Consider the following 19,804-nt stretch of genomic DNA (forward strand, 5'->3'; position numbering starts at 1 on the left):
TTGATCCTTTCCAGTAGTTGAGCATCATCAACTTCAGATGCATGAGCGGGTCGAATCGCATTGATAGCGAAAAATTCAGGTTTTAACAGCATTTGATTCGAATTGTCACTGTCTACCCCCCTCTCATGGTTTGGCCTCCTGGACAGAGGATCGGCACGTAGCATTGTCTTTCCAGGTCAGTGACTGAGTATGAAATTGAATCGTGTGAGGAATAATGACCAGCGCACTTGGCGCCAGGATAACTTCTGTGCCTGGCGGAAGTATGTAAGGTTGAGGTGGTCTGACCATATCTCAATGGGTTCTGGATGTCCTTCTAAATAGTGCCGGTATTCTTCTAGTGCGCGAATAATAGCAAGCATCTCCTTGTCGTAAATTTCGTAGTTCCGCTCATGTTCGTTGAGTGACTTGGAGTAGTATGCGACTGGATGCCTTAGCTTGTCTTCTCCTAGTTGTTCGAGTACTGCACCAGTTGCGTAGTCTGAAGAGTCTGTCTCTAGACGGTACAGTGCAGTGTCGTTGGGGAGTTGTAAGATCGGGGCTGAGGTGAACACCGTTTTGAGTGCACTGAAGGCTTGGTCTTGCTCTTCCTTCCATTGCCAGGGCACGTCCTTACAGGTGAGAAGCGTTAAAGGTCGTGCGAGTTTCGCAAAGTCCTTTATAAATTGCCTGTAGAAATTCGTGAATCCTAAAAAGGCCTGTACTTGCTTGACCTTAGTAGGTGTGGGCCAGCCAAGTACACCTTCGACTTTAGCAGGGTCCATCTGTATCGAGTTCTTGCTGATGATCATGCCAAGATACTCAATTGAGGACTGTTCAAAGAAGCATTTCTCCAGTTTGGCGTATAAGTCATTGTCCCAGAGATGCTGTAGAATGGCTTTTACTAGTCGTCGGTGTTCTTCGAGATTGTCCGTAAAAATAAGGATATCGTCTAAGTAGACTACCACCTTTCCAGTACGAATTAAGTCTTCGAGGACTGTATTCATCATTTTCTGAAAGGTACTGGAAGCATTGCAGAAACCGAAGTACATTACAGTGGGTTCGAAGAGGCCATGATGTGTGATGAAGGTGGCTTTCTCTTCGTCTCCCTCCCTAATCCTTATGTTGTTGAACCCCCATCTCAGATCAAGCTTTGTAAATATACTAGCATGTGAGAGTCTGTCGATGAGGTCCGAAATGCATGGGATTGGAAACTTGTTCTTCTTTGTGACTGCATTGAGGTTCCTGTAGTCTTGTACTAGCCTCAGTGATCTGTCCTTCTTTTTAACGAAGAAGACGGGTGCTGCGGTTGGACTCCTTGATCTCTTAATGTAACCTTTGGCCAACTCTTGGTCTATCCACGTGTCGAGCGAATTTCTTTCCTGTAGGTTCATAGGATATAACTTTGCCGGGCGTGGTAACGATGCCTCTGGAACAAGTTCGATTGGATGATCGTAGGGCTTTCTTGTGGGCATTCGTTCCGACTGCTTCTTGGAGAACACATCACCATACTCGTGGAAGTGTTTGGGGACATAGGCTGACCAGTAGTCTTTGTCCTGTTCTCCTTTTTGCAGCGCTCTATCCTGATTCCTCTTGGTGTCAAGACCCATAATGAGCGATGCTACGGCTTGTGCATCAGGATCTTCTGATAATGACACCCATCTAATGAAGCTGTCCATGTCGTTCCAGTTGTCACCTAACTCCTGGAAACCAACGAACTCCATCAGGTCTTCGACGTGGGGGATGTTTGTGTCTTCCAGGTCCTCCTCCTGGACTGCTACCTGTGAGGGTGCGCATCTGTGTGGGCACAGGGTGAAATCAACCGTGAATTTCCCCCAATCCACTTCGAGATTATGCTCCTTAAGGAAACTCATGCCTAGTATAACGTCTTTATGTCCTATATCGGTGACCAAAAGGCTTTGCCTGCTTGTGTGGTTTCCGATGGTTATACTTGGAAGAATCCTTTTCTTAATGGTTCCACCCTTGTTGTGAGATGCATCTGCGTTATAAACCCTGATCTCCTTCTCAAGTGAGATCGTAGTGAGATTCAACTGATCAACCAGCTGTCGGTTAATGTAGCAAGAATATGCTCCCGAATCAAGGAGCGCCTCAGTCTGGACTTCCCTTACTCCCTGTTTGAGGTGAACAGGTAAATTGATCGCATGTTTTGACGAACCAGTAGATGCGATGTATAAAAAACTTGATACTGGTACATGCGAGAGCGAGTAGGTACTATTACATTGTCTATGGGAACTCTGGCCAGACCTCAGAGAACCCGCTGAAGAAAATCCTCATCATCTTCTTCCTCCATGATCCTAGCTGCTTCGACAGCTGGTTCTGTTTCTGCCTCCTTTTCCTTTCCCTTCACGTCATAGCTGGCGATGAAAGCACAGACTGCTTCGTATCTCACCTTGCTGTCGTCGGAGATGTCTGAGGCCACGTTTGAAGAAATTGCCCTTGTTGCTTGGCCCCGCTTTGGCATTTCAAATTTGCCTTTGTACTTGGGGTCTGAGCATCGCTGTTTAAAAATGAAGGGGTGTTTCCTGCATCGTACACACAGCTTCTTTTCCAGCCATCCTTCCTGCTCCTTGGTGAGTGTGGATACTCGATCCACAACCATTGTGTTAGGGTCCTTTGAGGCTCATGGTGCTGATGATGATGATGTTGTTACCATTCCGCGCTGTCCTGCCTTATCGGCCCTGAACTTGAACTCCAGTTGAAGGCATAGGTCGAGGTATTCCGGCTATGTGATGGGGTCAAAAATTCCTAGACTGTCTCGTGTAACCATTGCCTGGTGTACGTCCTTGCTTCGATGCTCAGCAATGTAACCGATTAGTGCAGTGTGCCCTAAGTTGGTCTTAGTGGCCCATTGACGGAACTGTTCTGTGAAGGATACCATCGTGGGATACGTCTTGCCACAGATATCCTTCAAATGCTGCTGTGCATCCTTGTCCGGGTTGAGGGTCCTGTAGTTTACTTTGAGAATGTTGACGAAGTCTCCCATGTGCCAAGTGCCTGCCGTGCTGCTGCTCTGGTCGCGTACTCGGACATGTATGTGAATGTGCCACCTTCCAAATGCAGCAGGGCTGTGGTGATCTTGTGTTCATCGTCATTGATCTCATTCCACCGCATCCATATATCGAGTTGTTGGAGCCAATCCTCCAGACTTCCTTTGCCCGAGCGGAGGCTCAGCAATTTTGATGTGGGGCTTGTGCGATTGAGCCGTGCCAAACATTTGACCTTGCATCGCAGTGACACCGCTTGCTTTGAGTGAAGCTAGCTCATGTCGCAGCTTGACGTTAGCTGCCTTGATTTCCATCATTTCTTTGCCTGTGTCGAGCATTGCCGCCTGGGTTCCCGTGAGCTCATCATTTAAAACTGTCATATGCGCATCTTGTGCGAGGATCCTATCCTTGAGCTTCCCGATCTCTGTCTGGAGAACTGCCTCCTTAAGTCGGTGTTTGCTTTTGTTGTTTTGGATCAACGATTCAAAAGCCATCTTGTGCTCGTACATCTTGTTTCTGAGTACATTGTAGACCTTGACGATTTCAGTAGTGACCGTGAGCTTCATGGTGACGATTACCCATTCGTGGATGTGGTCTGGGACTTCTCTGGGAGCAGACTGTCTGAGGGCATCTTCTAGGTGCTCAAGTTGCTGTCCGTCAAACTCCCAGATGCGTGGAACGTAGGCGGGTACAAGTGATGGTGTCGGGGATGCTGGTCCTCTGACTTGTGATGCAGAATCCTGTGGTCCTAGCGCAGGTTCTGGTGAATTGCACTGTGAGGCACGTGAGGTGCTTCCGTCGTGTGCTGACTCGACATTCGTATGCAGGATGTCATCCATTCTTTGCCTGAACGTGGATGCGTGCGCACGATCGGCTCCTTCCATTGTGATGTAGGTAAAGATGTGTAAACTAATTGAAAATAAAGCCTAGGTACTGCTTGTTCTTGACTTTTCCAATCTCCCTGATGATCTCGTCTAACCTCTGCTGTTTCCCTATCTCCTTGAAGTTGATCCTCCCTATCTCTAGGCAGCACGTGTTGATGACCTGTTTGTCGACGAAGGTGTATTCATGAGTTCCCGTGTAGAGGTCTGCGCAGACTTTGTCTAACTCTGATGCGAGGAATTGTACCTTCTTTCGTTTGTCCTGATCGATTCTCTCCCAGAATGCTCCTAACATCGGTTGTAGTCTGAAGCGGGTAGCTAAGACCTGCTTCTTGAGTGTTTTAATGTGGAGGGTGGGCCTGACTTTGAACGGAAGAGGGCGAATGGGTTGTGCATGTGTGTTGACTTTAACAAAGTTGGGAAGGGGTCGCACTGGCTGTGGAGCAACAATGATGGGGGGAAAGGCGTTGGAGGTGATGATCTCTGGGGGTGGTCTTGGCTTTCGGCTGCCTGTAGTGAGACATCCTTTCCTGGGCTTGTAGCATTCGAGTGGGGGAGTGTGACTGCGAGGTCGGTGGATGATGCCTTGGACTCTGATATGCATAGTGTCAACTACCCTGGCTGCTGCACGCTGCCTGTCTGTAGAGGATGCGCCTAAGAATGCTAGAGTGAGAAGTCTTCCTCGCTCCTTGTTGGTCTCGAGGCGTTTGTAGCTGGCGTAAGGATCTTCTACCTTGGTGGCCTTGCACTTTGCTGTCTTGGGCTGCTCAGTGTCTTGCTGAGGCTCACGCCTGGTAGAAGTCGGGTTGGAATGTATGTCAAAAAAGCCGCGCGCTACGGCTGAAACTGCTTGTGCTGAAAATACGTGGCTGCTTGTGTTAAACACTAAGCAGGGGTGCAGAAAATGTCAGATTGTTTCTAATGTCATGGTAACACCGGACAAGAGATCAAAAAGACTAAAAAAAGGGACAGTCATGTGGAACGTGCCGCCCTGATCCCCCTGATCCCAAGGTATCCCCCTGAACTCTATGTGGTGCAAGAGCCTGTTGACTTACCGGTCGATGTGGTGAACACAGAAAAGGGTTAGAGATATATGGAGGAGCTGGTGAGCTCAGTAGATGCTACTGGTAGTAGACGAGGAGAAACAATCTGAAGTTTCGTCCTCTACATGGCTGGTCTTATATACGCGTACAGCGGGCTATCTTACCTAAGCTACCTATCTACGGGTATAAGCTAATGGTCATAATGTGAAACAATAGGATGTCTGGAAGTAGAACAATGAGTGGGTAGATCGATGGTTGCCGCAGTAATGCGTGTGCACATCGTGCCTATCTTGGTTTCCCTTTGTTCTCCGGTGTGAACATCGTGCCTATCTGGGCTTCTGGCTAAACTAATAGAAAGCGGAAGGCCAATGCATAATAATAGTCCTTGTTCCCTTTGTTCCCAAATGGGTGCCTCTATTGTATCCTGGAATAGACAGGTCTGACTGTATCATCCACGGGTCTGGACCATAACATGTGATGTGGACTATCACCTGATCTCTACACATCATGTCTGTGACTGAGTGGTGTGAGATATTGGTGAAGCACGTGATCTGTGGTGTGAGAAAAGTCACATGTGAACTTTGTGGCGAAAATCTGTGACAATGCATCAGCATGAACTCGTCAGCATGAATGCACCAGAAAAGAGAGCATGTGCTTGACGTGTTGCATACCCAGCCTATCAGATTGTTGATTCATCAGGAGAAAAGCAAGTGCTTGACACGTCGTGGGTCTAGCCTATCAGATTTGTCTGACACATCAGAAAAGAAGCATGTGCTTGACGCATCACGTACCCAGCCTAGCAGATTGTTGATTCATCTGGAAAACTGCAAGCGCTTGATGTGTTGTGTGTCCAGCCTATCAGATTTTTGACACACCATGAAGAATGGCATGTGCCTGACACATTGTGCATCCAGCCAATCAGCATCGTGATATCAACCATACTGAATTCAGTGGCCAGTATGTTTCGAAGTCAGCACACCATAGAAAACACTATGCAGGTAATAAAAATGTGCAAAATAGTCTCTGCAAGGCACCAGAATTATGTGGTTTTACTTGAGAGATGAAGTATTCAGAAATTACACAGAAGTACAATACATTTGGGTCACATTCGGTATAGCACCAGTAGGCATTGTGCAACTAAACTGCTTTCAACTGTATGCTCAACCTAGCTTATCACATGCCATCTGCTATCCTTGCTGTTCTTGCTATACCTCCACAAGTCTTCATGCAGCAACCATTCTATCAGATCTACCAACGGTAATTCATACATTGCCACGGTAATTCACCTGCTCTCCATGCTCTTTTCATCTCCCTTGAACTCATTGTTCTGATCTGCTGCTCCACCTTCAAGCAGCATAGAATCTTCACATTCCACTCTATACTGATAATATGGGAGACAGCTGCTAGTGTACTATCATGTGGATTACTATTGCCTACTGTCTGCTGCCACGCCTCCAGCCTTTGATCAATCTCATTGTCTATCTCTGCCAACAACACTTCCTCATCACTCCCTTCTAACCATCATTCCAACCTGGACCATCCTGCCTCTTTCAAGCATTGAAACTGTGCTGCGTGAAGACCTGATGCCAATTCATTGTCATCGTGTTGATAGTCATTGAACAGTTCATTAACGTTTGGTATCTTCTGCAACTCATTCAGAATTTGCAGAGCAAACAGGTGCGATCATATGCCTAGATCATATGTCTCTTCAGAAGTGCAGCTCACATGGAATGGATGGCATGCCAGGCTGATCAGCTGGGATGGAAGTCCCAGGATGGTATGGTGGAAGGGGCTTGGGTATAATTTGGTATGAGCAGCATATGCATTTTTGTTCTGCATTGCACGTCTTGCACGACCCCTGTAATGGGCATCCATTTTCATGAGTTTGTTGCCATACATTCTGCTGTGCTTACCTCACTGACTGCGCATATCTCTTCTGTTGCTCACGCTTTGCTGTGAGCTTTTCCTTCACCATCTGATGCTTCACACAATCCCCCATGGCAAGCAGTAGCAAGCTACAATTTCACAGGATAACGCTCATGGTGCTACTTTGACATCTAACAGGTAGGGAATGAGTTGAGCACAAACGTGTATTGCTGCTAACAAGAATGTAATATATACACATGCAGCATAGTAAACATGGCACATAGTGGGGAAGAGGATAGTATTCGCAATGAATTATGTGAGCAAGCAAATGGAGAGCAGCCAGGAGGCACGACAACATCGCATATAAGCAAATCTATCTATTATATCACTGACGATTCACAATCACAGCATTCCAGCCCTCATGAAAGTCAGACGAAGATGATGCCAACATGCCCACTTGTTAATGCCTCCATAAAGGCATTGAGGGCAGTGTTGAACATGGGGTATCTCTGGAAGAGGCATCCCAGCATGTTGGTGATGAGTGGGGATGTATTCAGCCTGGAGATAAGGTAAACACCATTACATTGTACTGGGAGATTCACTCACCACCCAGCAAATACACCAACTGTGTGGCCACGGATGATACAATACCAGCACGTTGAAGGTGGCTGCTCAACAGCAACTACGGGCCTGGCCTCATCATGATTGCTCTCAGCCCTCTCCTCGGCATTGACATACTGGAAGCCAGCATGCTCAGCCTCATGAGCATGTTCACTACTGCTGCTCAGCTCCGTGGTGACCAGAACAGAAGCATCACATGTGGTGGAGGTCGATGCGGTAGAAAAGACTGTGTTGATGCTGGGAGATCAGTCGCGGTCATGGAGTGTTGATGATGTGGTATTGCCAGCTGCATTACAAGTGTGAGGTTAGTATCACTCAAGTTTATCACAGATTGGATGACAATCACTAGTACGCTGTTCAGCGACAAGACACAGTGCCACCATGATCATCTCCAATGAGACCATAGTCTCTTCATTGCGATCCAGCCTGGCATTATCTTCTTCAGCATGATCCTTGCCATGGTGGTCATTGTTGGACTTCGACATTTCTGGGAGAAGGTGAGAGAGGATACAGTGAGGATACAATCTACAGTGTGCCTACAAGCCCTCACTCTAGACAGCCTACTTTAAAACCCTCTCAGGCCACCTATGAGCCCAAATTATTCATTGGCTCATGCCTCACGCATGCTCTTTACATCGATGGCCACTATTCAAATGTTATCACCAGCATTCACAACTCCATTCGATTGGCTTGAGAATGAGAAGATAAAAGAACAGCTGCAGCATGGCGATGCATTGTGGCACACCAGTTATGTATCGTTCTCCTCTCCTACAGCCTGCTCATACTCATGTGCCTGTCCTTTTTCAGATTCGACATCATGTCTGCTTGACGCTGAATGACAGATGAGGAGTGCAACTTCCTTGAAAAGAAATATAGCAGCTATCTCAAGAGTTAGAAGACCAGGACTCTGCAGAAATTCTGGGTCGAGGTGGATCATGAGTGGTTCCAGACCTTCTCAGAGCACAAGAAGCTCTTTGGTGAGATCACAGAGTTGACTACTGAACAGGAAGTGCAGTACAGCAAGGCCATTCAGCATCGCAAAATTGTAAGTTCCACCATCTATATCACAACGTTTGCCTTAACTGACGTGCCCACATTCCATATAGCAACTACGCTCGTGGTTTTGAAACAGATCTGCCAAGGCTTGATGCCACGATGGCAGAAAATTCCCTGGCTGCTTTGATGTGGACATCAGTGGCACAACGAAGTCCACTGGTCGACACTGACTTAAGTTGGTGGAACTATATTCTCAGAAGCACTACGACACCAAGGTCCGACCTGCTGTCAAAAAGGCCATTGCAGAGCAGACGCTCGGGCCAAAGCAGATGCTCACTGTCATCAAGTCGCTGACTGAGAAAGCATTTGCTGAGGAAAATGATGCTGTCAAAGCTGACATTCAAGCTGAATTTGAAGCGCAGACACAGATGGATGTTCGCGATGAGGACGGTGAAGGATTGGGGGTTATGCAAATGGTAAGATTGGCACTGTATTGGTTCATCATAGGCTAATATAAGCTAGGGCAAACTCAAACATCGTGTAGTCAAAGCATTCTGGCCAAGAATGAACAAATTCCACTATACTGGACAAATCGTGAAGCATGAATGATGTGCTGCCATCATACATGATATTCATCGATTTGTTCAAAATCATCGAGACAAGTGAGCTGCTACAGACTCTGACTTAAATCTGTGACCTCAGGACATTAGTGAATGAAGTGGAGTGGCTGCTCTGATGTCTGCTACATCAGACCCACTTCCTGCATCTACACATATGGACAACCGTTATCATATCTCTGAAAGAGCACCACATTCTGAAAACATCCATCACTGGCTGAGAGAGCAGCAAAGTGATCCTGCTTTTAAGGTACGCCACAGCGCTGCCCTTGCACTAGCTGAATTTAACCTGATCTCATTTCAGAACTTCTTGCCAAACCTCAAGACTCACTTGCTCACATGGCTTAGAATGATGGCATATGACAGTGATGAGACCGAGTTCACCCCCAGAGGACCTTGACACAATGCGCATTGTCGACAATCAGATTTATTTCTACAAAGTCGTACACATCAACTATATGACCTACGACATGCGATGGGCTCAAGACTTGATCAATCCATGCTCTCATGCTGATATCATGCTACTGTACTTTTTCATGAAGATGGTATTGAAGCTGAGTCGCATCCATACTGGTATGGCCGAGTGGTTGGGATCTTCCATGTGATGGTGAAGCACTCTGGCATCTGGTCGAAGTCATCTGAGCCTCAGTGAATCGATGTCTTGTGGGTTCGCTGGTTTGAATGAGAAGAAGGCATGTCAATGGTGAGTTTCGATACACTATGGCTACCTCGCATTGGATTTGTTCCTGATGAAGATTTGCATGCTTTCATGTTTGTGAACCCAGATGAGGTGTTGCATGCTGCACATCTAATCCTCGCATTTGCTTGTGGCCATACCATGGACCTCCTGCCACGTTCAGCCATGTGACAGCCCAGGGGAGTGGACACTGACTATGTGAGTATTTAGCGGAATCATCATCTGACAAACTGACTTAGCCATGCTGCAGTTTTGTCGATCAAAAAATGTTCATGTGCTACTTTGGTGGCAGCATCAGACACCGTGGTGCTGATACAGGTATTCATGATGAGGATGCTGCTGACCTGTTTGAACACCTCATGCAAGCACACATGGTGGAGAAGACAGTTGATGACCCTACATAGGAGCCAATGGTGGAGGACTGTGAGGATATGTCAGAAAGTGATGGTGGAGATGAAGAGAAAAATGCAGCTGACAGCAAAGATAAAGAAAATATGGCCAATGAAGAGCAAGATGTTGATTATGCCTTGGATGGCACATCAGAGAATGATGACGGCAAAGAGCAGTGCGAGCTGAATGCAGATGACAATATCCATGCCAGTGAGAAGGGTGACTTGGGTCCTGAAGACAGAAAAGATGTCAATGATGAGTACAGTTTATGGGGCTATGCTGCACTCTAATGCTTTGAAGTATATATGTTTGTCTTGGTCTCCATTTTGTGGACCTGATGTTGAGCCATTTTTTTGCAGCCTGCTTGAATTGGGTGCCCATAGTGCAGTAATAATCAATGTCTTCATCTTGTGCAGTGTACAGAAAAATATGTCATTCCCCTCGCAAGCTTCTCAATGACTATAAGCAGTTGTGAATGACTCTCCAGACTGGGGTGGAATTTATCTATGAATATATATATTTTTAATTGCTCGCAGGATCTGTGTGAGCTTTAAAAGAGCACACAAGACTGCCGATCATTTAAAATTTCTCATAGGACCTATGAGATTATAGAAGCACATATATGCATATTTCTATGTTTATCTACAATTCCAACTCCTGCATGGTATATATATAGTCTCACCGGCATTTATATACTAATGCACCTTTTGCCAATGGTATAGTGCCCATGCCAGGTCACTCCCATCCTGCAATTCCACTGCCAATGCAGCCCAGCTCATGTCACTGACTGTATCGAGTGGTTTCGCCCCCTTGAGCTGAGTGGCACTGCCTTGATACTGCACCCACGTAGCCACCCTTACATGGGCCAATCGGAGTCATTTGTCTAGGAAATCCTGATGTGGTGAGGGTGTTAGCCAGCCAGCACCTTCTCATCTCATGGACATAAAGGGAGTGAGAGGCTGGTGAGGCCACAAATGCCTGGGGCCTATGGTACTATAGGTGTGGATTTATATGCCTTTTTCACCCTTCTGTACTTGCCCACTCTGTTTCCAGGTACCACCTGTGATGCATTTCAGCCATTGCTTGATGCTTCTCCCTCCTGATGCATTGAGCATGTTCTACTGAAAGTGCCATTGGTCGACCACTTCCAATATGGATTTGTATAGCATCGCAGCCACTCAGTGCTCCGCCCATTTCTACAGTGCCCTATGGTACAGGTGCTCCTTCCCACGATTTCACCACCTTGTCACAGTTTTGTAGTTGCATCTCTGTTTGGGGCAACACACCATAGATGTGGACTTAGGACTGGTCACCAAAGCCACCACCACAGCTATGATGATTATTTAAGTGTCCAAGGATCTTATCGATTGTAGGTGCTTCAGCCACATCACATGACTTGTAGAAGCACCCATACTAGTGCTCACATCATGTGACCTGGGATAGCATATAATCACCAGCATCTCCTATAGAATCGGCCATAGGCACGGGACACTGAGGCATGAATTGATAAATAGGTCAGCAATGAACCTCATGGCTGAGGCAGCTTCCCTTCAGAAGGCCACACAGACCATGAACCTATATATAAGTCTGCAGCTCACCAATGACCACGTAGTATTTACTAGTAGGTACATTGTGATTGGCTGTAGCAATTATGTAGTATGTGCATGTGGCTTGCCAGGACCCCAGTAGGTACACAGTAGATAGAGTGACTGAGATCTGGCCCCACATGTATATATATGCCCCTGGTTTAGACTGGCAACCCCAGTCTTAATCACCTATTTTATGAGGCATTCATCTGAGTCCCCTCGACAGTGGTGCCACTGACGCCTACTTGTCTTGTGAGCATACCCATGGCTGTATGGGGGCTGGCCACCCTTTTTCTGGGTAGTGATGTTTAAGGCCGGGCTTTCAAGCCTGAGCCGGGCCAAGCTGAGCCTGGTCAAGCCATCAAAAGCTGAGCCCAAGCCCTCTTTGAGCCTGTGCGCAGGTCCGGCTTCCAATTAGAGAAAGCTCGAGCCTGAGGTTCTGAGCCTGGGCTTTCAGCCACAGCAATATAGATGCTTCCAAGCAAGGTAATAGGTCATGTGATGTCAAACAAGCGGTCTTCAAGGTGGGTTTCAGTCACTCGCAGTCCCCTGTTTGCTGCCCAGCATGTGCTCATCAGCCAAACCCTCATGCCATCTGCTGGCCATATGATCAGGCATGGTTAAAGGAAAATTTTGTATGGATTGCTTCAATATGTGCCTCACCAATTGAACTGTAGACATCAATAAGACTGCAGTGATGTAGGGGTCAAGGCTTGACCCCTTAGACTTGACTGAGGTCAACTGATTGACTCCCCGTCAATGACCAGGTTAAGATGAGGTCAAGAGATCAAGCATCACGTGCACATAATCCATTATTTACCATAATTAGCAATAATGGCTTGAAGTGATGGAGCATGAAGCATTCTCGCAATGAACTGACATTTAGTTGAAATTGTACACTAATATGAACATTCGCGTCCCGCCACGGGGTCATGCACATATTATGCTTGACCCTTTCTCTAGGTCAAGATCAAAGTGCCTTACCCCCAGTTATCACCCAGTTATCATCCGATAATCGGGGTCAACGACAACACTGAATAAGAGTGACTTGCCACAAGCCCAGAGCTTAGGCCGGGCTGATCCTGAGCTGAGCCTGAGCCCTGGCAGAGGGTCCAGCTTGCGATTCTGGCAAGCCTGAGCCCGCTGAAGCTGAGACCAAGCCCAGCCCTGGACATCACTATTTCTCAGTTTTATGTCACCTTGCCTAGTGGACCCCTCTATTGTCTGAGGTGAAAATTTCGGAGGGCTGTAAGACATGTAGGAATAAGTGACTCAGCCTCAATGTATGATGTGAGTGCTATAGAAATACCTGTAAGACACATAGGAATGAGTGACTACAGTGTATGAGTAAAAAGTATGTAAGGAGTCCAGTAGGTACTTACCTCAGCCTCGATGTATGATGTGAGTGCTGAGGTAGCAGGAAAAGATTGAGTGCACCTGTAGCTATGTGATTACATAAGTGAATGTGCGTGGAATGTCTAAGTCCATGTCCCACTGGACATAAAGTCTGTATGACTTCCAACACACCTACTCAGTGGGAATGCGGACCTAATTTTAGAACACTAATTGAATCCTTCATGCTGCTTGTGCGATGCACAACTGAGGGTCTTCAGCAAATGTTGTGACTTGCATGGATTGAATGGTAAGTGCCTGTGGCGTAGGGTTTCCTGAGTCTGTCTGAGCAGATTTGAGAACCCGGGCTGCTTGCTGTATGCTGTCTGCACCATGTGACTTCATCTGAATTGTGCTCGATTGCAGTGCATGGATGGTCGTACTCGTCATTAAGTGTGGCCTTGATGAATGGGTTAAGTTCTTCTGTTGTCACTGATTTCCGTTGATCCACATTTGACGTGGATTCTTCAAGGTTCTTCATCAACTGAGTGATCCATAGCACCTGCATGAGCCTTGTCACATTTTACTGCACCCACTTGACATGCATTCTTTTCTCCTCTCTCTGGCTGTTCTCCTTTACTTCTGGCTCTCTCCTGGACTTCTGAAGTCTCTACTGTCTGCTTCATCTTGGCTTCGAGGTCTCCTGGAACTGTCTTGGGCTTGTATGTGCTGACAGAAGATCACAGATCATCATCGCGAATCAGTGCTGGGTGTGCGCATGCAGATTGATGGACATGGCTTTTTGGAGCCTTTAGAGTGAGAGTGGGAGTGGCTGCGCATTGAGTCCGAGTGTGAGAGAGAGATGCTGTGACTTTTGAGATGGCAGGTAAGTACTCCTTCTCATTTTCATGCTGAGGTGAAGGAGCAGGAGAGGAATTTGATGTGGCCTGGTGTGACAACATAGCATGATGGCTGGGCGAGGGTACTGTGTTGCCCTGGTCATCTTCATCATTGCTGCTGTCATTGTCACTATTGCCAGTGGATGTGCTACTGGGTGTGTCGAGTGGTGGCAGCATTGAGTCATGTTTAACAGCTATAATTGTAATGTGAGCCGCTCATCATTCGCAAGAGCTGTGAGGCAGTGCCGGCAGGTGAGCTCAGCGGTTTGCCCTGCACTTCATGTTCAAGTTCAGGGTCAATCACCATGCATGTCTGCCATGTATGGAGGCCCTCGTCAAAGGTGGTGTTGTGCACGTCATGTGTATGCTCACCTGTTTGGTGAGAGGCAGCATGTGTCTTCATGCTTTGAGCATGCCTGAGGGTGATGTGCTTGACTGACTTGAGATCGAGTCTGACGTCATAGGTTGTACACCCATGCATGCAGATGTGTGTGGCTGAGGGCTTGTCACCTGTTCAGCCAGGCTTACCAGTATTCATGTGGTGAGTCACATTGCTCACGGTATTCGTGTTGCTGACTGTGCCTTGATAGATCATTTGTAGGGTGACTTCAGTACCCATGTGGCAGGTCTTGTGGTGCCACTTTATAATGTTCGTCATGTGCATTGTTGTCTTCACCATCAGCGCTTCAAGTGAAGACTTGTCAGGATCCATGAAGGAGTTTGTGTGTGTTACGAATGCTCACATGGAAGCATGTTAAATTGACTCGAGGATGTAGAGACCATCCATCTTGTGCACTAGGTCCATCGTCTCACCATTGCAAGTGATTTTGCAGGTGTCACTGCAGAACATGAGGGTCTGATCTTGTTCAGTGAGTTGCAAGGTGGAGAGGAGGTTGTCTTGGAGCCACATACATAGTATACATTCTGTAGCAGTGTCAGGCTTGTACGTCCATCTTCGATAGCTAAATCAATGTAGATTTGCCTGATACCTTTTGCATGAATGCACCGTCCATCTCCAAGCCAAACACACTTCGATGAGGTAAGGTTCATGAATTGAAAGAACCAGTCCCAGTGTAAGCTCATAGATGCCATTGCACCTGAGTCAAAAATCCAATGATTGATGGATAGGCTGCACTGTGTGAGCACGTGGGCGATGAACAGTCAAAGGATGGGGGACACTGTGGTACCCTGGGTGAGCGCGACCTTCGCCATAAGGTCTTCACTATCATCGCTATCCTCCTCCTTCTCCTGCTTCTCCTCATCTCTCTTCTTCTTTCAGCACTTCTTCTCCATGTGGTTCAGCTTGTGGCAATAGCCACACTTCTTGCCAGATTTTGGCTGCTTCCCATTCGACTTCAATGTTGATGGCATACCTGACAGCTTGGTGGCAAGCACATGCTGCAATCCCTCCTTGAGGCATTCACACTCTTCAGTAAGGACCTGGCTTGTGACCATCTCTGTGGTGAGCTTGTCACTCATCGACATGAGGATTGTGCGAAGTACTGAATATGATGGAGGGAGCGACATGACCATGGCGACTGCAATCAGTGAGTCTTCAAGTGGCTGTCCAAGAGTGGCCAGTACGTTGACCTTTTGGACCATGTCATCGAGCTGTGCCTCCATACTGGTCTTGTCAGAGAGCATACCATGAAATAGCTCACTGATGAGGTGCACTATTGTCTGTTTCCCCTTCCCCTCATACTGCGTGGTGAGTTTGTCCCATACAGACTTCGCCATCTTCTCATACATGATGCCGCTCAGAGGCATGTCTTTGAGCATGAGTGTGATCTGCGCCTTTGTGTCTTGACCCTTGTCATCCCATTTGGCCTGCTTGTTAGGTTCGGAGTCTGAAGGTCGAGCTTCCTTATCCTGGGTGATTTTTCAGAGCTTTCTGATGCGTAGCACCATCTCCAGATGGAACTTCCATTGCTGGTAGTTCACTCTATCATCCTCGAGGAACGGTATGTCATAGAGACAGTTTGAGCCGAGAGAGAGTTTGACAGATTTGGACATGGCTTGAGAGGGTGTGGAGTGAGAAGATGTAGTCTGTGGTGCAGGAGGTGCTGGTGTGGCTGCTGGTCAAAGAAAGAAGAATTAAGGAGTGTGAGCACAGCAGAAGCTTGAATGAATGGACAGGTTAGTGTGTAGCCTCAGGGCTCATAACCTATTGTCCGAGGTGAAAATTTCTGAGGGCTGTAAGACACATAGGAACAAGTGACTCAGCCTCAATGTATGATGTGAGTGCTATAGAAATACCTGTAAGACACATAGAAATGAGTGACTACAATGTATGAGTAAAAAGTATATAAGGAGTCCAGTTAGTGATGTTCAAGGTCAGGCTTACAAGCCCGAGCTGGGCCAAGCTGAGCCCAGCCGAGCCACTGAAAGCTGAGTTCAAGCCCTCTCTGAGCCTGCAGATGGGCCCGGCTTCCACTTGGGGAAAGCTCGAGCCCTGGGCTCCAAGCCTGGGCTTTCAGCCACAGAAAATAGATGCTCCCATGAAAGGCAGGAGGTCATGTGCATTGAACGTGAGCAGTCTTTGAGGCCACATAATGACTTTCAGTCACTCTCAGTTCCCCTCAATGCTGCTCAGGCTGCGCTCATGAGCCTAAGCTATGCAATGCTGCCATTGCCATCAGGCTGTATCTCAGCAATGATCTCACCACATCCACCATTCTGCGAGCCTTGAGGTAGGGGTGTACTTGACATACATGGAATCTAAGAAGGTTCATCCTCTCGCCCATTTAATTCTTTAGCAAATCATGATACTGATGCAAGTCCACCGACTTGCAGTGGTGTTTTATTTGTTCATTGTAGATAGAGCTCCTAGGAGGTTCTGTATACCATGCCACATCTAAATCAAATATTTCAAACCTATCACTTTCACTAAAGGAATATTGGTGCCTGCAAATAATGTGGGGGTTTGTCCCCCTTTTGTGCCAAGTCACTCTACTCTCTCCATCATGCTCTCTGACAATTTTGGCTCACCTCCACATCTGCAACTCAATATGAGCTTACTTGAAGGCTCAGATATGTCTTAAATCAGCCATATAATCACAGTAGATTAGCTCATACTTCAGTTTCACTGTAGAAGATGCAATGACATCTAGAGAATGCCATCCAAAATGCACCATCAAGCTGAGTGCAAGAATCAATGATATCGATAACGCAGAGTGGGGCACAGTGATTGGTGCAATCAGACCAATGTTGTTGACATTGGAGACAAGTGAAGGTGCGTGAATGAAATCATCAGTCATCGAGATTGATGACGATGCAGCAAATTCAGGGCTGGCACCAAAATGTAAGAAGAATGCACAGAACATGATAGGTGACCAATTGGGGGATGAAGATGTGACGGTCTTGAAGAAGGCAAAGACGGCTGCCGGTGCACCATTATTTGACTCTACTGTATGATTTACTAACCTTGCGTCCTTATCAGTTCAACCAGAGGACATCCCGTTCAATGGACGGGGTGAGAGAGACAAGGATCAATTTGATTTCGATGGCATCTTACTCGATATACAGCATATTACTGAGCTGAAGGAGAAAGCAAAGAGCAGCGGTGATATGTCTGACGTGAATCATTTGTTTGGTAATCCATGGCAGCATGAGCATAGAGACCTATCTAAAAAGGCCATCAAACAGTGCGTTTGCAGCTGTCAACTGTGCCAGTATGTGCTGTTCTTTTTCATGTGACTGCGACGTCTTCTCACCATGTAACAGGAAGAGGAATCTTAATAATTGTACTATTGTAGCAGATATGTCAACCCTGCAATGACACCTGCAAGCAATGCACAAGGTAACATACTGTTTAATTTACACTATGTGACACATTTTAATGACACCATTTACTAGCATGAATACTACAAATGATGTGAGAAGAATGACTTCGATTCCAAGCTCTCAAGTGACATCGCCACTCATAAAGCCAAGATACTCGAGAGTCAAATTTCTCAAGGAATCCTCGAGGGCCACATTCAAGTCAGTCAGCCAGCTGAACATGCAATTTCATATTCAGATGAAGCATTCAAATCTGCCGCTATTCAGTGGCTGGTAGAGACCGATCAGGTAGGAAAATTCTTTCTTCAAATGCATGGTCTTATAGTGCCATCTATCAGCCTATCGGAGCTTTTGAACATCAAGCATTCACAAACTTGATCAATCTCACTTCTCATGCCAAGGGAGTGGCGAAAATCTCAAAGCGAGCATCAACACGTCGAGAAATTGTCGATCTGTTCCACCAATGTCTATGTGATCTGAAGAAATGGCTGCAAATATGCCTATCTGAGTCATCATCCAGCTGATAGCTGCACTCTGATCATGATTCATGGCAATACAGGGCTTAACCATTAGAGGAAAAGTATCTCTGATGTGCGATGCTTGGCAAGCCAGCAATACTGACAGTTACTTTGCTGTGACAGCACATTGGATAGAAGAGAAGTTGCCAAATGACTGGTCGCTTGAAGGTGCCCTGATTGGCTTCATGTGCATGAACCATTCACATCATGGCATGCACTTGGGACAAGCACTTTACAAGGTCACCAGCTGAGTCAGCATTGCAGACAAGGTATGTTATCACGAAATCGACATTGGTGAGAGAATATTGACAGCAGACGTACAGATTTTTATCATTACTTGCGATAATGCGAGCGCAAATCTGACCATGATGACAGCATTCACTTCCATGGTCCACAATAATCATAGAATTGAGTTCAACGCACTGCGTCAATGCATTGGGTAGGTGTTCGCATATGAACTATATGAGAGTATGCTTATAAATGTTTTGTAGCTGCCTCGCACATATTATCAACCTTGGAACACAAGCTTTTATCGCTGCTTAAAGCAAATCTCTGTATTATGACCCTGAACAGCCAGATGTGCATATATCGGATACGTCAGCTACTATTCACGATGAAGTAGGATTGATTTGCATGATATTCATCAAGGTATGAGTGAAGTAAATGATGAAGCATTCGTATTGATAAATGCGTGCAGGAGTGCTCATCAAGCCAGTGCAAGAAGCAATTTCATGACATTCAAGTGTCTGCCGATGTCGAGTTCAAGAACATCAAGACTCTTCTACTTGACATGAAGGTCTGATGGTCATCAATGTATACGATGCTCAATTGAGCATATAGCCTTCACGCAGTGAGTGCTCTTCAGTGTTTTCATGTGCTGCACTACTCAGTGATCTTCTTAGCATGTCAACAAGTTTGTCACTGAGATTTTGAGAGCTGTGAAGGACTTGAAGACATCCACAAAGTTGTATACCCTCCTGCTGAAAGAAGACAAGTGAAAGTGTGTTAAGTCATTTCAGCGCATTCTTCAGGTACATACACCCCATTCATTAACAGTCTGATAGTATGTCATCAAAGTGGACAGATCGCAGATCTCTGTCAACAGTACTTCTCTTCTGACCATAATCTGGCACTGCACCTTGCGCTACCTGCCCTTGAAGACTTACATGCACAATGGACTGCAAAGTTGCAGGATCCCGCCTATGTGCACTTTACCAATGGCCTACAAGCTGGGCTTGTCAAGATCGCAGCCTACTATGACAAGACGGGTGATAATGACGTCTACGTTTTCTCTATTGGTGCATTTCTCATTGATACATATACTTTATATGATTTTTAAACATTATCATTAGTGCTCAATCCTACAGTGTGTCACGGTAACACCGGACAAGAGATCAAAAAGACTAAAAAGGGACAGTCACGTGGAACGTGCCGTCCTGATCCCCCTGATCCCAAAGGTATCCCCCTGAACCCTATGTGGCGCAAGAGCCTGTTGACTTACTGGTCGATGTGGCAGATGCAAAAAAGGGTGAGAGATATATGAAGGAGCTGGTAAGCTCAGTGAGTGCTACAGGTAGTAGACGAGGAGAAACAATCT

General features: G+C 46.5%; 3 protein-coding genes across 3 annotated transcripts; all 3 read left to right on the forward strand.

Moving 5' to 3' along the window:
- Positions 1–7,472: 7,472 nt before the first annotated feature.
- On the forward strand, positions 7,473–8,956 carry LAESUDRAFT_718387 (uncharacterized protein; the record flags this gene model as incomplete). The annotated part of the gene is made up of 6 exons (XM_040907422.1): positions 7,473–7,646; positions 7,679–7,696; positions 7,818–7,889; positions 8,306–8,437; positions 8,646–8,864; positions 8,933–8,956. 6 exons carry the CDS (start codon positions 7,473–7,475, stop codon positions 8,954–8,956), a joined length of 639 nt encoding a protein of 212 aa, XP_040757752.1.
- A 575-nt stretch (positions 8,957–9,531) lies between these two features.
- Positions 9,532–9,873, forward strand: LAESUDRAFT_667105 (uncharacterized protein; the record flags this gene model as incomplete). The annotated part of the gene is made up of 2 exons (XM_040905283.1): positions 9,532–9,653; positions 9,714–9,873. Coding segments are annotated over 2 exons (282 nt in total), but the record flags the coding sequence as incomplete, so codon positions are not given.
- Positions 9,874–17,782: 7,909 nt separating this feature from the next.
- Positions 17,783–18,213, forward strand: LAESUDRAFT_667125 (uncharacterized protein; the record flags this gene model as incomplete). Its single annotated transcript, XM_040905285.1, has 2 exons — positions 17,783–17,977; positions 18,028–18,213. Coding segments are annotated over 2 exons (381 nt in total), but the record flags the coding sequence as incomplete, so codon positions are not given.
- Between the last annotated feature and the right edge of the window lie 1,591 nt (positions 18,214–19,804).

This window comes from Laetiporus sulphureus (assembly GCF_001632365.1).
Source record: "Laetiporus sulphureus 93-53 unplaced genomic scaffold LAESUscaffold_97, whole genome shotgun sequence".
NCBI lineage: Eukaryota > Fungi > Basidiomycota > Agaricomycetes > Polyporales > Laetiporaceae > Laetiporus > Laetiporus sulphureus.